The sequence below is a fragment of the Colletotrichum phormii genome, assembly GCF_030913505.1.
Source record: "Colletotrichum phormii strain CBS 102054 chromosome Unknown BDP81scaffold_14, whole genome shotgun sequence".
NCBI classification, from domain to species: Eukaryota; Fungi; Ascomycota; class Sordariomycetes; order Glomerellales; family Glomerellaceae; genus Colletotrichum; species Colletotrichum phormii.
This window is the reverse complement of record NW_026851456.1, coordinates 1213916-1232251: the sequence shown is the minus strand read 5'-3', so window position 1 is coordinate 1232251 and position 18336 is coordinate 1213916. Positions and strand designations below refer to the sequence as shown.

The 18336-nt window shown below is 53.4% G+C and overlaps 5 protein-coding genes across 5 annotated transcripts; 1 reads left to right on the top strand and 4 right to left on the bottom strand.

Annotated features, from left to right (window-relative positions):
- Positions 1-282: 282 nt before the first annotated feature.
- BDP81DRAFT_432254 (Lactonase, 7-bladed beta-propeller-domain-containing protein) lies at positions 283-2273 on the bottom strand. Its single transcript, XM_060590760.1, has 3 exons — positions 1650-2273; positions 1466-1578; positions 283-1389 (listed from the first exon to the last, which is right to left on the bottom strand). The coding sequence occupies exons 1-3, from the start codon at positions 1905-1907 to the stop codon at positions 549-551; spliced, it is 1212 nt and encodes a 403-aa protein (XP_060443531.1). The 5' UTR covers positions 1908-2273; the 3' UTR covers positions 283-548.
- Positions 2274-4808: 2535 nt separating this feature from the next.
- BDP81DRAFT_323604 (NAD(P)-binding protein) lies at positions 4809-5546 on the bottom strand (the record flags this gene model as incomplete). The annotated part of the gene is made up of 1 exon (XM_060584809.1): positions 4809-5546. One exon carries the CDS (start codon positions 5544-5546, stop codon positions 4809-4811), a length of 738 nt encoding a protein of 245 aa, XP_060443530.1.
- A 951-nt stretch (positions 5547-6497) lies between these two features.
- Positions 6498-7543, top strand: BDP81DRAFT_432251 (uncharacterized protein). The gene has a single exon (XM_060590759.1). The coding sequence runs from the start codon at positions 6876-6878 to the stop codon at positions 7137-7139; it is 264 nt and encodes an 87-aa protein (XP_060443529.1). The 5' UTR covers positions 6498-6875; the 3' UTR covers positions 7140-7543.
- Positions 7301-8796, bottom strand: BDP81DRAFT_323646 (concanavalin A-like lectin/glucanase domain-containing protein; the record flags this gene model as incomplete). Its single annotated transcript, XM_060584811.1, has 3 exons — positions 7301-8124; positions 8180-8620; positions 8679-8796. The coding sequence occupies 3 exons, from the start codon at positions 8794-8796 to the stop codon at positions 7301-7303; spliced, it is 1383 nt and encodes a 460-aa protein (XP_060443528.1).
- Positions 8797-13598: 4802 nt separating this feature from the next.
- BDP81DRAFT_462644 (uncharacterized protein) lies at positions 13599-14561 on the bottom strand (the record flags this gene model as incomplete). Its single annotated transcript, XM_060593924.1, has 4 exons — positions 13599-13627; positions 13695-13812; positions 13869-13949; positions 14013-14561. 4 exons carry the CDS (start codon positions 14559-14561, stop codon positions 13599-13601), a joined length of 777 nt encoding a protein of 258 aa, XP_060443527.1.
- Between the last annotated feature and the right edge of the window lie 3775 nt (positions 14562-18336).

The window sequence follows — 18336 nt, the reverse complement described above, 5'->3', positions numbered from 1 at the left end:
GTTCTCGAGGGGTGGAGACGGAGTTCTTCAGTGATCAATCAATCAGCGTCTTTAGCGGATAGCGCAGCCGATTAGCGACCTTTCCGACGTCGTAGCGCATACGAACCTCGCTAAACTACAGTGGGCATACGCTACCAGGCCGGGCAGTGGGCGGGACCCATCCAGGTTTACTGCCGAAAGACAAACTCGACGACACGACTTCTCCCCTCTCATCTCCAAACACCAGGCAACTTCACCAAACCCAGCACATTCACATCACATGGGTGAGCAAGAAGCATAATATTCTCAGATGAAAGTTCTGTATTGTTGAGACTTTTGAAGAACGATGTCACTAACCCCAATGACTTTGGTATCTAATGCAGCGAAAAAAAAAAAAAAAACTCAAATCAAGCGGTTTCATGTCTGTACCAGCCAACTCATGGTTGCCGCTCTCCAACGCCGGGCCTTGTAACGCCAAAGCTAATGCCGTAGAAAACCTGCCAAAGGGAACCATTCCATTGATACACATAGAAAGACGGTGATGAGGCACACGCCACGCCATCGAGATCTTAGACGATCTGCTGGATAAACACGGGAGTACCGACCTGAGTGCCCACCACGAAGTTCGGGACAGGAATGGACGCGATGGGCATAGCAGTCAGGATGCCGGTGTCCTCGGCACGGCTGAACGCCACCGCACCGGATTCGCCCGCCATGTTGGTGGAGAAGAGCGTCTTTTGATCCTTGGAGAAGCTGAACATGCGCGGGTGCACGCCACCAGAGGAGATTTGATCGACAAACTCGAGGGTGATGCCACCGGCCTTGGGCTTACACTTGGAACCGCCGGGGGCCGCCTGCTGAGTGATCTTGAAGTGGGAGATAGAGTCGGTTGCGTTGCCGCTGATGCGGTTGGAGACGTAGGCGTGCTTGCCATCACTCGAGATGATGATCTCGCCAGCGGCAGCCGAGGTGGCGTTGGCGGGAGGGAATGCAGCGCCGTAGGTGCTCAGCTCCGAGGTATGAGTAAGGGAGAGGGAAGAGCCGTTGTTGGTAGAGACGGAAAAGACCTCGAGGGTGTTGCTGATCTCACAGGCGACAACGAAGGCGGTAGGCGCGCCTCCGTTCTGAGGGTACCAGGCGCCGTGGCGAGGGCCACAACCAGCTCTAGAGACGCTGTTGCGAGAGATAATCTCGTACTTGTCATCCTGGGAGTCGATGATGGAGATGGAGTCAGTGCCGAGGTCGCAGATGGCGAAGTAGCGGCCAGAGGGATCGAGAATAGCCTGGTGAGCGTAAGACTTATCCTGACGCAGCTTGTTGGGACCAAGCTCGCCACCGAGGGTGAGGCTCTTCATGTGCTTGAGAGCGCTGGCGTCAGAGATATCCCAGACGTCAACAGTGCCATTGGTGCTGGATTTTTGTTAGTTTGTGAGGCACTCAAAGGGACCAAAATAGCAGAAAAATTAAAGAGGTAAGTGGTACGTACTAGGAAGCGCCAACGAGGCGAGTCTTGTCCTTGTTGAAGTCGATGGAGACAACTCCAGCGCCGCCCTCAGTGGACTCAACGGCGACCTTGAGCTCATTGGTAGTGGTATCGAGCTGAAAAGAGTCAGTAAATGTTTTTGATGAGGTTTCAGCAGCTACTGAAAAGAAAAGCTGAGGCGACTTACGTTGAACAGGCGAAGGTTATTGCTGTTCTCGTCAACGGCGTAGAGAAGGTTGGGCTCCTTGAAGGCCATCCAGCTGGGGTTGGTGCTGGTCTGGTTGTCGCTCTTCACGACCTTGAACGACTTGCCATCGTACTCGGCGACGGCGATCATCCAGGTAGAACCAATGACGACCTTAGCCGGAGCGGCGGGAGCGTCCTGGCGGCCACTGACCGCCGCAGAAGCAGCCGCAGCAGTAACGATGACGGAGGTGAAGCGCATCGTGACGATTTGTGTGAAGTTGAAAGGAAAGAATGAGGGTATTGAGTGATCAGTATCGAGCGATCAGAAAAAGAAGTTTAGAGAGTGAAATGTGAAGAAAGTGTGCGATGGAAGAAAAAGAAAAAGAGTAGAGACTGGTGAGTGGTGAGTGGAGGGGAGAAAAGTGAGTGAGTTGGTGGGTGGGTGTGGGAAAGGTGTAAGGCAAAAGTGGTGATTCAGAAGTACGTGGAAGGAAGGAGCAGTCGGTCGAGGTAATGTAGGCAGGCGCGAATTGTTTCCACGGAGTTTTGCAACAGAGGAAAGAACAGGGCTGACTCAGGTCGGTCCAAAGCAGAGCTGAAAAAATTAGTGATTCGCTGGTACTGAGGTGAATACACAAACAAGTCTAATATTTTCATCCGAATAATAAGAGGGAGTCCTGGGACGGTGGGGGCAGGAAGCTGCAACCTTATAAGATGTTTGAGCAGGCAAGGGAAGTCCGGGAAGGCTGTGTGTGTGCATGGCCATGCAGACATGTTCACATCAGAACATGCATAATAAGGTAGTCTTTGACTCTAATTCCCGTGCATCTGACTCTTTTACCTTATCTGGGCCAGATCTACCACCCTGACAGACCCAATCCCCCAGCCATGGCTGAGTTGAATGAATGGAAGGGATAGGGTCAGATGGGATGACAAGCCCAGTATGCTCAGCCTGGAGCCAAAAGCCCGGCATCGAACCGCCTCCCTCCACGGCCACCAAACAGTGAGGTAACACACAAAGAGCCCCCCCTTTCTCTGCATACATGGGTATCTGCGTCTGTTTGTGTCACTATGTTCATTGGTCTCAGACCCCACATCATCGAATCCTTCTTGTAAAGAGTCTTGTTCAAGAGAGCAAAGATGCAAAGTGCCAGAGGCAAGGGAGGGATGGGTCGGGGTTACGGCTTACAACGGGCAAACGATTGGTGGGGGTTGCAAGATGGCAAGCTACCTTAGGTGACCAGCTGTTGGTTGGGTCTGTTGCATGGCTTACTCGTCAGGCCTAAAAAGCCCCCAAAGAGCCGCAGGACCTCCCCCTGACGATTCTTCCCTTTTCTTCTTGATACGCTTGGTGTAATATGCAGTCAGTGTTTGACTGGATTTCCAACTGCCAGCCGCCAAATTTGATGGTAACGCGAGATGCTGCATGTTTGCTGAGGTACCCTCAAACCCATATGGATGCAGGTAAGCATGGTGATCCAGCGCCAGTCAAGTCCAGTCAGGTTTGGCTCGAGTCCGAGTTGTCGTCCGGCAGTCAACGGGGATTGGATCCTGTCATCCCGCCCAGCCATAAGCCGCTCCTTTGGGCGGGCAGCCACAGCCGGACAAACAGTCTTGAAGTGAGCATTTTGCGTGAACAGCAGGTGCTTTGGCTTGATCAAGGAGCCTCATGTTCATCAGGCTGGGGCATATTCGGCTGTTCAGTGAGTCGATGGTCCAACTCGGGATCGCCTGCCTTACCGTGTGCTACTCACTACCGATGAAACAGGGGCCAAATGGCCACGGAATAATGATATGAGAAGCGAACCCAAGTAAAGTACCAACAGCAACGTCGTTTAGGCGCTGCGGTTGGTCGCCTGATTGGAGGGGCTGAGTGAGGGCGGTGTTTCGAAACATGTTCACCCGTCCTCGGCCGCAAAGGATTGGACGAGAAACATTCCGGGCATTTCCCATACTTTCCAGCGGGACACTCAGTTGGGAGGACTGTGTTCAACCCCCTTTATTTCAGCTTCTCTAAATCAAGGTTTTGTCAAACCTTGTTCATCTTGTTTATGAGAAACTTGAGGCGGGAGTATGTAATCTCGTTTCTCGCCCCGACGCATCATTTTCAATTTCGTGCATTTCATCAGGCGGCAATAGCAAGAAAGAGGGAAAGAAGCGCGGAAGATCTTCATCAGCATGCTGGCCGGTGGTCCGCCGTTGCAATACGTACCAAAGTGGATCTGTCAACGCTCACCACCCGGTCAGTACGTACCCTTCCAGACGCCGTTGACGGGCGTCTATTCTCGGCGTGGCTGCGCTTCGAGAACTAACCAAATGCCGCGGTGACGAAGACTGCTGGAGAACGACATGCGCATCTACATCCAATCAGCCGACCAACGTGAGATGGGATGATAAAACATCTCAAGATGCATGGGGACAGGGGACAGCCAAGCTCAGCACTAGCACTGCAGGGGAGCGCGGGGTGAATGCTGATCCAGTCATCATCGCATATTTTGTGCCATAGCTTGTCGAGCCTGCTTCTTGGTCAAAATGGAAGCTGCTTGCTGCACTGATGTTGGCTGAAAACATCCAATGTCTTTGTACGTCGTTGGTTGCGATGCTGGCCAGGGCTTTCTTGGCTGGCACCACTCACGGTATGATCTATGCTCAGCTTATTTGGAGTCTGGGGCGCGACTTTGAGATGAGAAGACCCAAGCCCAGCATCAAACGCAGTTAGTTGGTGGTCCTGGATATCCAGTCCACACTACTTGATGTTACTGGTAAGCCAAAGATGAGCTTCATCAACCAGGTCACCAAAATACTGAAAGCCAACGCAACGGACTTCTGCTGAGACCATCGACCTGCAAAGAGTAAGTCCCATAGCTCTGCGAGGATTATCTCAACATCTGGGAGGCATGGGTTTTGTAAGCTACAAGACAATCGCGGTCTCTGGCTGCAAGAAGTAGAGTCAAGATTCACCGAGAAGAGTGAAGGTAGCTTCAAGGATTCAATCTTAGTTCATAGTCTATAAAGGTATTACAGAAGCCCAGCAGTCATGGGTATCAAGACTCCAAGGGCCGTCAGGTATCCAAAGCAGCAAAGCACAAACGCCCGGATCCTTCGCTGCATCAATCTGCACGCCTCACACTCTCTCGTCACCCATTCCCAAGTCTTCCCCTCACCAGGTAATAGTCACAGCCTTCCTCAGGTAATTCGGACCACCCGACTTGAAAATCTCCTCAAAGATCCACCGCCCAACATCCTCCCTTGAGATACCATACCCAATAGCCTTGGTCTGCACACCCGTCTTGGGATCCTCAATGCCCGTCCGGATCCGCTTCTCAGGCTGCGCGCCATCCGACAAGAACGCGGGGCGGATAAAGGTGAAGATCTCATCGCTCGCCACGATCCTCTGCTCCATGACCCTCTTGTCGGCGTGCGGCTGCTTGAGGAGGACGTGGTACATGGGCACCTGCATCAGCGGCACATCGCGCGCATGGTCCGAAATCCCCGTCGTCGAAATGATGGCCAGCCTCGGCTTCCCACTCACGCCCTGGGCGCGGAGCTTCTCGAGCGCGCCGAGGAGTGCCGCGGCGCCGTTCTTGCACACGTCCGGGTCCTCGACCGTCATCTTGGCCAGGTTGAGCGGGCTGCCGATGCTGAAGCTCACGGCGTCGACGAGGCGGGTTGGGTCGGTTGGGTTGACGAGGCAGGCGGCCACGTCGTCGACCATGTGTGCGTTGCCCTTCTTCACGACTAGGTTCGGGTTCTGGGCTTCGGGGAGGACGTCGGTCATCTTTGTTGGGTTGCGGCAGAGGGCGATGCAGACGTAGCCGGCTTCGAGGGAGTGTTTGAGTGCTGCCATGCCGCAGCCGCCTGAGGCGCCGAAGAAGGCGATGGTCTTGATGCCGGACATGATGTGATAATGGAAGTTGGGGTGTTGTAGTGTAAGGTAATGGGGAGTTGAGGTTGTAGTTGGGATATGCTTTGATAGTGTGTGCCAAGGGTGAGGATGCAAAGGATGTAGATGAGCGGTAACAATGAATACGATTGGACTTGATTGTTCGAGTAGGATGGACTAAGAGGCAAGTAAAAGCTTGATGTCGCCAAGGAGTAGGATGATGATGATGATGATGATGATGTTGATGATGTTCTCTTCCTTCCTCTCACCAACAGCGAACTTGCCCAGCCTTATATGCATCCAACCTCCGTCTCAGACCGGGCAGGTATGCAGCCCATCTGCAGGACGGGGAACATGACATTTGGAAAACTCACCACTACAGCAGAAAGAAACCAAACACGGCATCCATGCTGTAAGCTGTAAGCCCGCAGGGCCGTGTGAACCCCATAGCCTCCGACTCTTCGCTCTTCCAAATTTCTCGCTCAAACGGGCGCGTTGAAGCGAATATCGAAACCAACAAGGAAAGGCACGACGTTGGTCCGTAGGGCCCGTAGGTGGTAAATCGAAAAGGCGGAACGACTATCCAGCCATTTGCTGCAACCACGATGTGGTCGGCAGGATTACCCCTACTTTGTGGCTGACAGGATCCGCATCCCCGCCCGTTCTACATCGCCCTCATCCCGGTCTGAATGCGACTGTCCTTTGATATTGTTAGTACTCGATATCTCCTCCCGCTTCTCCAATCGTTCAGTCGCACATTTCACTAACACATACAAACAGATCCACTTCAGCCTGGAATTCCCCCGACGGCACAACCAACAGCCAAGTCTGTGGCTCAGCTCGCGTCTTTCGCTCCAACTCGCCAGACTCCTCGCCTCGCGAAACACCACTCTTTCGTCCTTCGCATGGCCCCCATCCATCCCGCGTCTCGCTCGTCACTATTCGTCGCCTGAAGTAATTGTCACCAGTCGGCGGCCCATGGGAGATTTCGACACATCATCATCGTCAACAACAAACCAAGACCAACAACCAAATCCCGTCTCCGTCTCCGATCTCTATTTCCCGCGCCGCATTAACACGTCTGACGACTACGCCGCATCAGCTTCCAACAAACATCTGAGATGCATCTCAAAGTGAAACCTCACACCGCCTCGGCTGCCTAGGAGTCAGAACGAAATGCCCAACAGCTTCTGGGCATCTATCTCTTCGGCGGCTCATCTCCGCTTGCCCGTCTCATTCCGCCTTTGATCGCCGACACACACCCGGCCGCCGTTCGACCTCCTCTCGGATGCCACGGCAGCACCCGTGTAATGTCTCCAGTAACCCCTCTCACTGGATGCTTCAATGTCAGCATTGTGTTTGTGGTTGATTACACTCCCTGCAGTCATCGTCCTTTTTTCAACGGAGACTAACTCGGCCATTGCTTTTCCGCACGCTGAACCTCACTCAAGTCGGAATGTAACATGCAAACGCATGGATGACTTCAAGACTTCAACCTCTGTTGATTGCGCAGTTCTATCATATGTACAGACACCGGCTTTGAATTCAAAGCTCGCAAACGGCCGACTGCATATGCGATTTGGTTGCCCCAATCTCCATACCAAATGAATGGACGGCAAGCGCCATTACCCAAAATGCCTTCATGAAAAATGCTTCAAAGAAAAGAATGCTCTCATTACATACAAGTAGCCCGAATCGAAACCAAGCAAGTGCATCACGTTACCCATTATACCTTTTTTGAAAACCAAAACCACACTCTAGTCTTTACTTCATAGCCAGAAGAGAGCAGTGGCAGCCACAAGTGCGGCAAAGGCGCTGGCGCCGAAAGAGGACTCGCGGCGGAAGCCCTTGCTCGTTGAGCCAGAGCTGCCACCGGAGCCGCTGCTGCAGTCTTGCGAGAAGCCACTCGTGCCGCAACCGCTGCTGCTGCCGGAACCGGAGCCCGAAGAGTCGCCGGAGCCGGAGCCGGAGCCGGAGCCGGAAGACCCAGAGCCGGAGGAGCTGCCACCGCTGTTGTCACTGTGGTCATTGCCCGTGCCGGAGCTGCTACCACCAGGAATTGTGGCTGCGGAAGCAGTAGGTTGCGCCGCAGTGCCGGTGCCGGAAGCCGATGAAGCACCTGCGTTCATGTCGAGACCGGTGCCGAGGAAGCTCTTCAAAACAGTGTCCTTGTCGCTGTCCACAACGGTGTCGTTGGTGGCCTTCATGTTGTTGTAGTAGTAACTCTTCTTGCTGTTGGTGCCGGGCGAGCTCTTGGCATTGTAGCAGTTGATCTCGACGTCCTTGACCATGGCATAGAAGTATCCGTTCTTCTTGATGTCCTCGTGCTCCCAGTTAATGGGACCTCCGGCCCAGTCAACGGTACCCTTGGCGTTGGTGTCGGCACCACCAGGCCAGATGGACAGCTGGACACGAGCGGGCGTTTGCGGGTAGTCCCACTGCTGGGCAGTTGCGTTCCAAGTGTCGGAGCGCTTCTTGGTCCGGCCAACCTGGCCGTCTACCATCCACTTGATTTCATCGGGAGTCCACTCGATCTCGTACGTGTGCCAGTTGTTGAAGGTGTCGGAGAGAGAAATGTTGCCAGACTGGTCATCTGTAGCGATTGTGAGCTTGAATTCCGGATATGGGGCCGTGTCAACTAGACTTACACTTGGGGATACCCTGAAAGTAGTAGTTGGTCTGTGACATCTCCAGGTCGGCACCGACCCATTCATAGTCAATCTCGTCCTTGACGTCACCGTACAAGATGAAGGCCGTGACGACACCAGGACCACGCGATGTCCTGATCTTGGCGGAGACACTGCCGTACCAGAGGTAGGTGGAGGTGGCAAGGACAGTTCCGACACTCTTGGCGGGCATGGTGAGGAGAACGGCCTCCTTGTTGTACAGCGCGGGCTCACCCTGGGAAACCCAGTCGGCCTTGCTCGGGTCGCCGTAGTACTTGCTGATATCAACAATCTTGTCGAGCGAGTTCATGGGCATCTTCTTGTCCTGGCAGACGGGGCCGGGAACGCAAGCATCGAGGGAGAAGGACATTCGGGGATCACAACCGCCGAGGCAGAAGGCACCGGTACCGCATTGGCCATATTCTGCTATTGTTAGAGAGTCGAGTTTTTTTTTTGGATATTGCAGACGATGCTAACTTACGGGAACAGCAGGGTGCGCTCTCGGGGCACTTCTGAGTGAGAGAGCATGAGGGAGGGGTCTGGGCGAGGACGGTGGAGGCGCCGAGGAGGGCAAGGCCCATGGGAAGAACCGACAACATTTTTTTTGGAGCGAGTGTGTGTGGTGACGGATTTGTATTACGGTGTTACCGACGGAGAGAGGGAGAGGACAATAATCGCTGATGACCCCGGAAGTGACTGCGAGGAAAGGGCGATATTATTGTTTACGAATGAAGCTCGAGTTCGATCGGGTCCTTGTTGAACTTTCGCCGCCCGCGGGTGACGGTGGGATAGGGTCGGTTGTTTACTGCTGCGGCGGGGAGCAATTTGGGTGTCTGATGACTTGTGTATCCGTCTGTGACAAGAGCGGAAAGTGGTCGTACAAGGCTCGTCCGAATGATCGGGTCGAGATCGAATTCGATATCAAAGTCGATATGTTCGGAAGATTAAAAACAGAGTTTGGCTGATAATCTGGGGATCCCGGCTTCGTGATTGACTCGAGTCGACGTCGGTTCGGGACGAAACGAGGGCGTTCGGACGACAGAGGATGGGATAAAGTTCGGCTTTGGGGGAGCTCAACGAAGGGTTTATTTCTATTAAGCGATGGTAATAGGTAGGTATTAATTACAACGAGAAGCGCGGGTCAAGAACGAGTGAAGACCGTAGCGGACGAGATGAGTGCGTAAGGGAAGGGTTGACTCGAGGGAAAAGCGCAGGCGGCGAGAATTAATTTGGGGGAAGGGATGGGGAGTGCGGGAGCAGTGGGAATGCACGGGAAGTCAAACCAGGTGCCAGGAGGCAAGCGCTCACTGGTGAGTGGTGAGTGGTGACTGCCCGGTGTTGACTGTTCAGTGTTGCTCCTACCTCGACTACCACAATTTAGCGTGTCTTGCTACGCCTTAGCACGCTTGGGAAGTAGGTACGAAGGGGCAGTTACGCTTACCTGATTTACGCTTAACACGGATGCTGCGCCTCTTACCTTTGCTGTATGTGTGTCTGTATTTGGGTGGAAAAGGTACCAACACGACTTCAACGTCCATCAGCATCTCACCACCTTTAGTCCATCTCTGCCAGCGCCATCAAGCTGTGCTGCTCTCTGCTGCTCCCCCTTTCTTGAAGTGCCCTCCTATCCATCATTGATAGTGATCAGACGTCGTCCCCAGTTCTTCTCAGGGTCTCTCAGTGGCACGCAAGGGAGGATTGATGGATTCTCCAGGCTTCTCCTCCTCCTCTTCCCTCGTCTCCGTCAACCTATCCGCTACAGATGGATGGACACAAGTGGGACATCGAAGCCGCTCCTCGTTCCTCCATTGGGACAAGCGTGGCATCATTTGGGTAGGCAAAGCCGGTTAGAGCCTGACCCTGGCAAAAGCCCGGCCCTGACCATGTGCCTGCCCGTTCTCCCTTCTCGAGGGAAACCTGGAAAAAGGAAATACGGGGGAAACAAGAACTGGAGTGCAGCTTCTCTCCTTCCATTGGTATCCGTATCCGTGTACCCATGTACCCATGTACCCACGTACTTTGTGGTATGGTGTTCTCTTATTGGTCCAATCGCCACCTGCCCCATCTTTTTCAACTGTGAGATCCCCCAGATCATGATTTTCTGTCCACTTATGAACCACTTTTTCAATGCCTCTTGTCCTCATATGGGTTTAGCCCCGCGTGATCTGACCAATACTTTCCTCACTTTGCTCACCAAAGTTGGAAGATCACGGCATCACTCCCCCGTGTCTTCCCCCCCTGGTTTTCACTTAGCCGTCCACTTTTTCAATTCGATTAAGTCTTGCTCTGCAGTGATTTTCGCCCCCAGGTGCTCTGTGCTCTCCGGTGCACGGGGCAAGAGCGGCATAGCGGCATGGGACCACGGAAAACATATCCTCTTCCCTCGACGTCGCCTGTCGCCTGTCGCCTGTTGATCAATAGTGACCTGACCTGACATGCCTGAGCATGCGAACACGACCTGTCAGGCAATTGATGCAGCCATGGCAGCATAGGTGCATAGATAGCATGCTGGCCGTGTGTTACAGCATCCTCTGTGGCTGTAGCTTTGGCTTGCATCCTTCGTCACACACGACTGTGACGCTTCATTGACAGGTGCTGCGCTGCGGCAGCCATGGATCAAGCACTAATAAGCCAAGCATCCATCCATCAACTGTCAATATTGAATTTGGCTTGTGTCAATTTCATTGCCATTGGCATGTTAAGTCTGAACCACTGGCTTCCAAACCGTCGAGACGCCAGAGGGAAATGTCCCGTCAACCAGACGAGCAGACCTCGACTACATGACGCCGTTTCTCCCACCGGTGGCACATTCCATTGTCCTGTCTCCCATTGTTTATTTACCACATTCTTCGAAACCAGCCAAGCGCCGCCACATGCCACCAACAACACAAAACAAAGTCTCACCTTGCCGCCGTTTTATCCGCAACCTAGTTCAACAACGGTCAAAAACAAAACACACGAAAAAAAACAAAAGCATCATAGAAACAAGAGGAACAGGCACTCGAGTTTCGAGTATTTCCCCTCGTAAATGCGGGGTTACTCAATCATTTCCTACCGTGAACATGCCTTTCCGTCAACGGCGCTGCACCCTGGCTTGCCTTGACAAAACGCCTGTTGTGCTCATGTGACACGAGGGCATCCGACAGCCGCAAGATCGCGCACCTTCAGTTACCCGTTGCCAGGGTTGCCCCAGGCGTTCGTTTACTTTGTGCCATGTGAGAAATTGTAATGTGAATAATGTTGTTTCCTGTCACAAAAAAAAATTTGAGGCATGTAGGTACTCGAATCGTAGTTGGCTTCTGCGGTTATTTGAATTGTGGTTCAACAATGGTTGATTTGGCCGCATCTACGTGCCGCCGTCGACCGAGACATCATACCTCACATTTAACTGATTGCTCTTGATCGAGACTTGCAAGTGATACCAAAGCATTGCAAGAAAGGGGCGCGCAAGGCTGAGTCGAAGTTACCGAGTCGCCAAAATGCTGTGGGCATATTAGACATACACATTTGCCCCGGCAGAGTCACCATGTAAATAGATCATGTAGAATACCCCATATTCTAGCAATGAGGGTTGACTGAAAAACATTGCAAAGAGCCCATTGGCCATGAGGATATCAGCTACTCACAAAAGCCAAACCCGGAGGCGCTCACTTATATAGGCTCAAAGGTTGTCCTCTGCTGTTCCTTCTTCACAGGTCATTTTCACGCTAACTACTTGGCTTGAAGGCATCGCAGAACATCCTCTTCTCGCAAACCCCAAGACGCCAGCCTCGTGGATCCAATGTGAGGTATAGTGAAGATGTCACGGAAAGCGCAGAGCATTATTCCAGAGCAAGACGAGCGATATTCGTCAAAGTCACTGATGTAGGAACGATTTTCAGTGTAACTAGAATCAATCAGGCTTTCTGCGCCGTCATGTTTTAGGGCAATGTCATTGATTCCATCTGCATATATCTAATAGGTCTAAAAGTGTATAGACTATTTCGAGAGGGATCTAGCAAGCATGTTGCCGTCCTAATAGAACTTCCCGTTTATTCCAAACACTTCAAGCATAGATACTTGAACGCGTTGTATGAAGGCTATTGCATAGCATTGGTGATACGTATCTTCAGTCCAGAGTCCCCATAGCCATTGGGTATAAGAGAGCATCACATCAAAAGATAACACGTTCCTCAACTTAGAGAGAGAGAGCAAGAGTTCAGGTAACAATATCGCCAGTCATCTCACCATACAGCCTCGCGAGACCGGGCTTATCATCGTTGACCACCTTGACGACAAGTACGATATATACATGGGTCTTCAAATTGCTCAATTTAGCTGGCGGATGGCTCACCCTTTCTTTCGTGGCCGAAGTGAATGATCCTCATGGCACCAGGCAGCCTCAGATTGGCACTAGATGGACCCTCGAGACCATCATCCCGTTTTTTCCTCAAAATATCGGCACAAACGTCGAAGTTTGGTAATCTAGACCTCAGGCCGTATACAGATACAGCCTCACTCGAAGAGGGTAGCTGTACATTTTAGACAAGCACCTGGTCATCACATTGTCACATGAACATGGTTTGACAATCAACAACCTCAATTACTCACTCATCACACAGAATACATATTCACCAAGTCTCTCACAGACCCGACGACAAAAACACAGTTCTCTCACACTAAAAGGGTATAGACTCGTCATGAATCGAAACAATTTCACAATCCCGGTAACCGATTCCTCCTTCCTTCCTGCCATGACACCTTCCCAAGCAACTTATTTTTGTGATTTGTCCCTGGACTTCCTCGGCTGACCTCGTCGGCCAGTCTTGTCCACGCATGATTATATCCTCATCTCCTCTGGAATTAAGACATGGCATAAATGGAGGCTCCCTTCGTTGGGAACCTCTCTGGCACACATCAACACCATATAGAAGGTCCTCCCGCATACGTGCGCACGCGCAGACCATCTCTCAAACGGGTATGGCAATCACCCGCCATCACTCAACGTCCTTTTCGTGTTGGTGCTATGAAACTCAGAGCACACTGATAACAGGCAAGCCCCGCAAGGGCACAACCGTCGTACACGAGGGCCAGCAATCCCTCTAGACCCAATCTCCCCCACATCCACCACAGCCACGAGTTTTCGACCCAGGGTGACCGTGCCGAAGACGTGGAGCTGGGGCATAGGGGGTAAAAAGTAATTAAAGTCCAGCCTCCAAGTGAAAAACGTAGAAGAAAAAAAATTAACAAGTGCAAAGGGGGAATCGTCTTTTTTTCGAATCCGGGTCGTTGTGATCGTCAGAACGAGAAAGAAGAAACGCATTTGGTATATCCCAACGCATCGAGACACTCCCAGCGCCGTTTCGCAGTGTTGCCCAATCTCCCGAGTATCCTCAGAACCGCCGATGGAGCTGAGGTTCCTCTACCGGTTGGTCGGCTTGGCGTAGAGGTCTACGAATCATTTAGTATCGTTGATGTGGATGCGGCCGTACCGACGTGATGTTGAGAGAGGGCATACCGGGAAAGTGCTCCTTGGCGTACTGTTCGCAAGCCTTGGCGGGCTTGCCGACCTTTTGCCCGATGACCTTCCACTTGTTGTTTTCGTACTCCTTGATGGCATTGAGGAGTGCTTGGCTCTGTGACTTGTTAGCAATTTTGAGTGAGAAAAATACAACAAGCATCTGCTACGAACCTCGTCTTCCGCGAACTCTGCGTAGTGCATGTCCTTGTACCAATGCTTCTTCACACTTCCCTCAGTGCGGGTAGGGAAAGTCTACGCGGTCATGTTAGTGGCTGCTAGAGTCGAGATAGAAGTGTAGCAATAGATGGAACGAACCTTGGCAATCTCAGCCCAGCTGCTGCCAGCATCTCTCATCTGCTTCAGGCGAAGCTCCTCGGCCGGGGTCCAGGGAGTGTTTGTGCGGCTCTTCTTGGCCGGGGGAGGCTGAGGAGCCTGAGCGTTGGCGTCTTCCGTTGCGGCGGGCTGAGCCTGAGGAGGGGGAGCAGCAACGGGAGGGTTGATCTGAGGTGGCGGAATGGGTGTAGCGGTGGGCGCAACGGGAGCGGGCGGCATGGGAGGGGCGCTAGTGACGACCGGCGGGGCCTGTTGAGCCGGGGCCGGGGCCGGACGCTTGCGGTTCCTGGGCGCCGGCTGGGGTTGGGGCGGAGGCTGAACTGCATGCTGCTGCTGTTGTTGCTGCTGGTGATGCTGCTGCTGCTGGTGGTGCTGCTGCTGCTGAGGATGGGGCTGGGCCTGGGGCGGCTGAGGCGGCTGCGGCACATTCATCGGAGGCTGAACCGGAGTGGGCTGGTGATGTTGAGGTGCCGGGCTCTGGTGAGGCGGCGCTCCGTACTGGAACTGTGGGTGCTGATCCCGACGAGACATGTCCTGCTGATAGGGGTGTTGAGGACTGGGATGGAGTGTCAGTAAAGTTTCATTCCGACGGGATCAACATCGCGAATGGAGACGAGACTCCCGAGGACGACGGCCCCTCGCGAGAGAGAGAGAGAGAGAGAGAGAGAGAGAGAGGTCATGTTGCCCAGGCGTGCGTGCATGCATCGACGGTGGTGGAAAGGGTCATGTTATTGTTGTTGTTGCCCGTTACACCCTCTTTTACGCCGCGGAGCAGGCCCAATATGGCCGGGGTTGCTCAAGGGAAGAGGTATTCCAGAGGTACATGTCCATGTACCCCTGGATCGCGGGTAGAGGTGTCGGTACACCGTACGCAGCCTCGCGGGGCGGAGGAGGATAGAAAGGTAAGGGGAGCGAACGAACGAACGGGACGGGGGAAATCAAGAGTGACTTTGGGCACAGGGACGAAAGTAGAGATCGAGGGGTACAAGGTGGAGGAGGTACTTACTGCATGTCGCTAGGCTGATGGGTGGAGTTGGAGTAGATGTACTCCGGCACGGGGCCGACTTGCCACTGCTGCATGATCTAACAAGAGGTCCAAAGGTTAGTACCGTGTACCATGGTCAATTGATTTGCGACCCGAAGAAACAAAAAATAAAAAAGGTGTCGCGCAAGAGTCATGGGCGGGGCCCGCGCTGTGAGGTGAGGCGCGAACGCGACACGGGCGCTTTCCGACGAGAGAAAAAAAGGGTACATGACTGCTGCCATCGTGCGTGGCGACGACGACGACGACACGATAAAACCCAGCGTCCGATAGAAGCCTCATCAAAGACGTGATGAAGATGAGAGAGTGTGAGATGGAACATGATTGAAGTAACAGACAGGAGTGAAGCAGGCGATTGCGCGCAAGACGTTTGCTTATCAGGGAGGATTCACAGACGTGCTTGCGAAGACGCGGTGAGGCAGAGAAAACTTCGACGAGAGGGCGTCGACAACATGACAGAGTCTCGATGAGAAAGAGACGCGCGACAGCATCAGCGCCGATGAGGCGAACTGTGTCTGTATGCGCGCGACGATTCCATCTTTGAGGTACAAGTGGTGAATTGATCCTCAATCGGGACAACGGGTGAAAAGGAACATAGGAAATAGGGTGCAGGTACTTACGGGCAATGTAGTGGTAGTATTAACTCAACAACGATGCATAAACCGACGGGTTGATGGATGGGGAATATTTGGTCTCTGCTCTCTCGGGGGGTGGAAGAGAGACTTGAACCAAGCCTGAGTCGCAAAAGACAAGAAGCGGGTCACGCACACGCCCGGGGTTGGGAAGGGCTTTTTCTGGGCTTTTTGGGGGGGGGGGATGACCGATGGATGGATGGATGGCTGGTGACGGAGGTGACGAAGTGACGAGGTAGAAAGGATGGGAGGAGTGGGAGGGGGAGGGAAGGGGGAGGGATGGTGCGAGGTAGAGGCGAGAATAAAGGGGGACAAAGATACAAGGCGCGCGAGGCCGAGGACGTGTTTGCTTCAAGTACTCTTTTTTCTGGGGGTGGTTACTGCCAGGTTGTGTGGTGCGGCGGTGCCTGCCTTGTGGTTCCAATTGACCTGGCTGGCTGGGCTGGCTGGTTCGGGTCGGGTGGCAGGTGCGCTGCGTAAGGTAAGGTATTGTGTGTGTGTTGAACGTTGGTGTGTGCGGGCGTTGCAATACCGGTACGTGTGGTGCGGCGACCGAAAGCGACGGGGACGCGACACGCAAGAGTGAAAAAAAAAAAAAACAGAGGATAGAAAAAACTGAGCACACCTCAGGCGGCAGTGCAGCAATCAGTGAGCAAAGATAACGGCGGAACCAGGTGGATCTCGTAACGGACGGCAGGGAACGGCCGGACTTGGAGAGGCTGGAAAAACCTGGAAGGCTCAGGTGTGAGAGAGCAGGTGAAAGGTGTAATCGTCAGGTAATTGGATGTCAGGTGAAGGGCTGCTGCGGCATAGAGCGACGCGGCGCGCGGGATTCGTCGACGGGAAGGAATGGATGATTTCCCTTCGGTGTGGGGGAACAAAGTGCGACGGGACTCCGGAAGGCAGGAGCTGAAGAGGTTGGGGAAAAAATGGAAGGTACCGAATGTTGCGGTGCCCTTGCTCTTTCCTGGTATACCTTCAGGTAATAGGTAATCAGGTAAGGTAGTCCAGATGAGGTGAGGTGTGTGGTGTATCGCGAGATAAGGTCTGGCAGGTAGTGACAAGTAGTAGCGGAGCCAGAGAGAGGTAGCGTGATGTATCCGTGGAGGACGCAGAGGTTTAGATAGACAGGTGCAAGTAGACGGGAGTAGACAGGCAGCTGAGGCAGTGCGCAAGATGTGCCGTGCGTTGCTTGTTGGTTCGCGTTCGCGCGTGTGAGTTGGGTGCAGCTGGTGGTCGGTGGCGGATCCTCGGATCAAGGGTCAATCAACAATGGACGGCGATCCTAAAACTGGGGCGCGTGTATCCGTACGGCGGAGACAGAATGGGATGGAGAGCGAGAAGAGTGATGGAGACTTGCTCGAAGCAGTGTCTGGATAGGCGATGGCGAGAGAGAGAAAGCAAAAGATGGAGCAATCCAGATAGGAAGCTTCGGGTATTGCAACGCGATGCTGTGTGTATGCCTGTACAGTGAGGTAAGACGTAGCCAACGTCTGCAGGGAAGGCAAAGAAAAGTGGTGGACGTCGATGAGATAGGCTCAAAGAGTGATGCGTGTGTAATGGTTGGTGCCAGAGGCGGAATGAGATGGAGGTGCGTGGAATTGGCGGCGCGCAAGTGAAGTAAATGTGGTGACGACTGCAGCTATGGCGACAGCGACGGCGTCAATGACAGATAGCTCTGTGAGCGATGATGAGGTGTGAGGTGAGGTGATTGAGGATGACGGGCGACGATGGTGGAGATCTCCGTTCCCTTGCGGTTACGGCAACGTCCAAGTGGTGTTGAGGTGCGACAATGATGGGCGGCGGCAGCGCGTCTGTGGTGTCGGGTGCTGCTCACCTCGGTATTGTCGTTGACCTTGAAGCTCTCAGGGCTTTTTCGGTCTATTCTTTAAGGTGAGGTTGAGGTGAAGCGCGACAGGTGATGTATCCGTCAAAGGTGCGAGGTACCTGACTGGGTGCGTACTCGGGTACCGTGTATTCACAGCTGTAGCTTTCTGTAGCTGTACGGAGACCGATACCTTTGCTGTAGCGGCAAGGACCTGAAGCAAAAGTGTGGAGGTGGAGCTTGAGCTGGTGCGCACCTCGAGCTGATGATGTCGGGTTGGGTATCCGTAGTGTAGTGTAAAGTAGGTTGGTTTAGGAACTTGGGACTTTAGAAATGGGAGTTGGGATGCTATGGCTCGCGATGACCCAAGGATGTACCTCTGATGGAAGTAACTTCCTGGTTCACGGTGATGTTTCTGGTTGCCCTCTTTTTTCTTCTGCTGGGAGAATGTGGGTGGTGGAAGGGGTCAGGAGGGAAAATTGCTAAGGGGGAGGGGGAGGACGAGGGAACATGGAAAAGAAACGAGGGAGGCGGGCGGGGGGAGAGGAGGGGCCAGCCGACGCGATCTGAGTGGGGCCTCGGTCAGGCAGGAAGTGACGATGACGTTCCGATTGTTAACCGGGACGCTGCGCTGCTTCCCCTTTTGCAGCCAGTTTGGGAACATTTGGCAAGAGGGCAGCTGCGACTTACCTATCTTGTTGCCTCAGCCGTTGACTTCCAGTGCTTTGCACGGACCAGCTTCCCCTCGAGTCGCACGGTTCTTTTTTGCTTGTCACTCGACACCTCGTCATGGCTCAATGCTCAGTG

Coding starts and splice junctions, on each gene's coding strand:
- BDP81DRAFT_432254 (XM_060590760.1), bottom strand. CDS start 1,907: ATGCGCTTCACCTCCGTCATCGTTACTGCTGCGGCTGCTTCTGCGGCG. Junction 1,579..1,649: donor ATAACCTTCGCCTGTTCAAC/GTAAGTCGCCTC, acceptor GACTCTTTTCAG/CTCGATACCACTACCAATGA. Junction 1,390..1,465: donor CGCCTCGTTGGCGCTTCCTA/GTACGTACCACT, acceptor ACAAAAATCCAG/CACCAATGGCACTGTTGACG.
- BDP81DRAFT_432251 (XM_060590759.1), top strand. CDS start 6,876: ATGTCAGCATTGTGTTTGTGGTTGATTACACTCCCTGCAGTCATCGTC.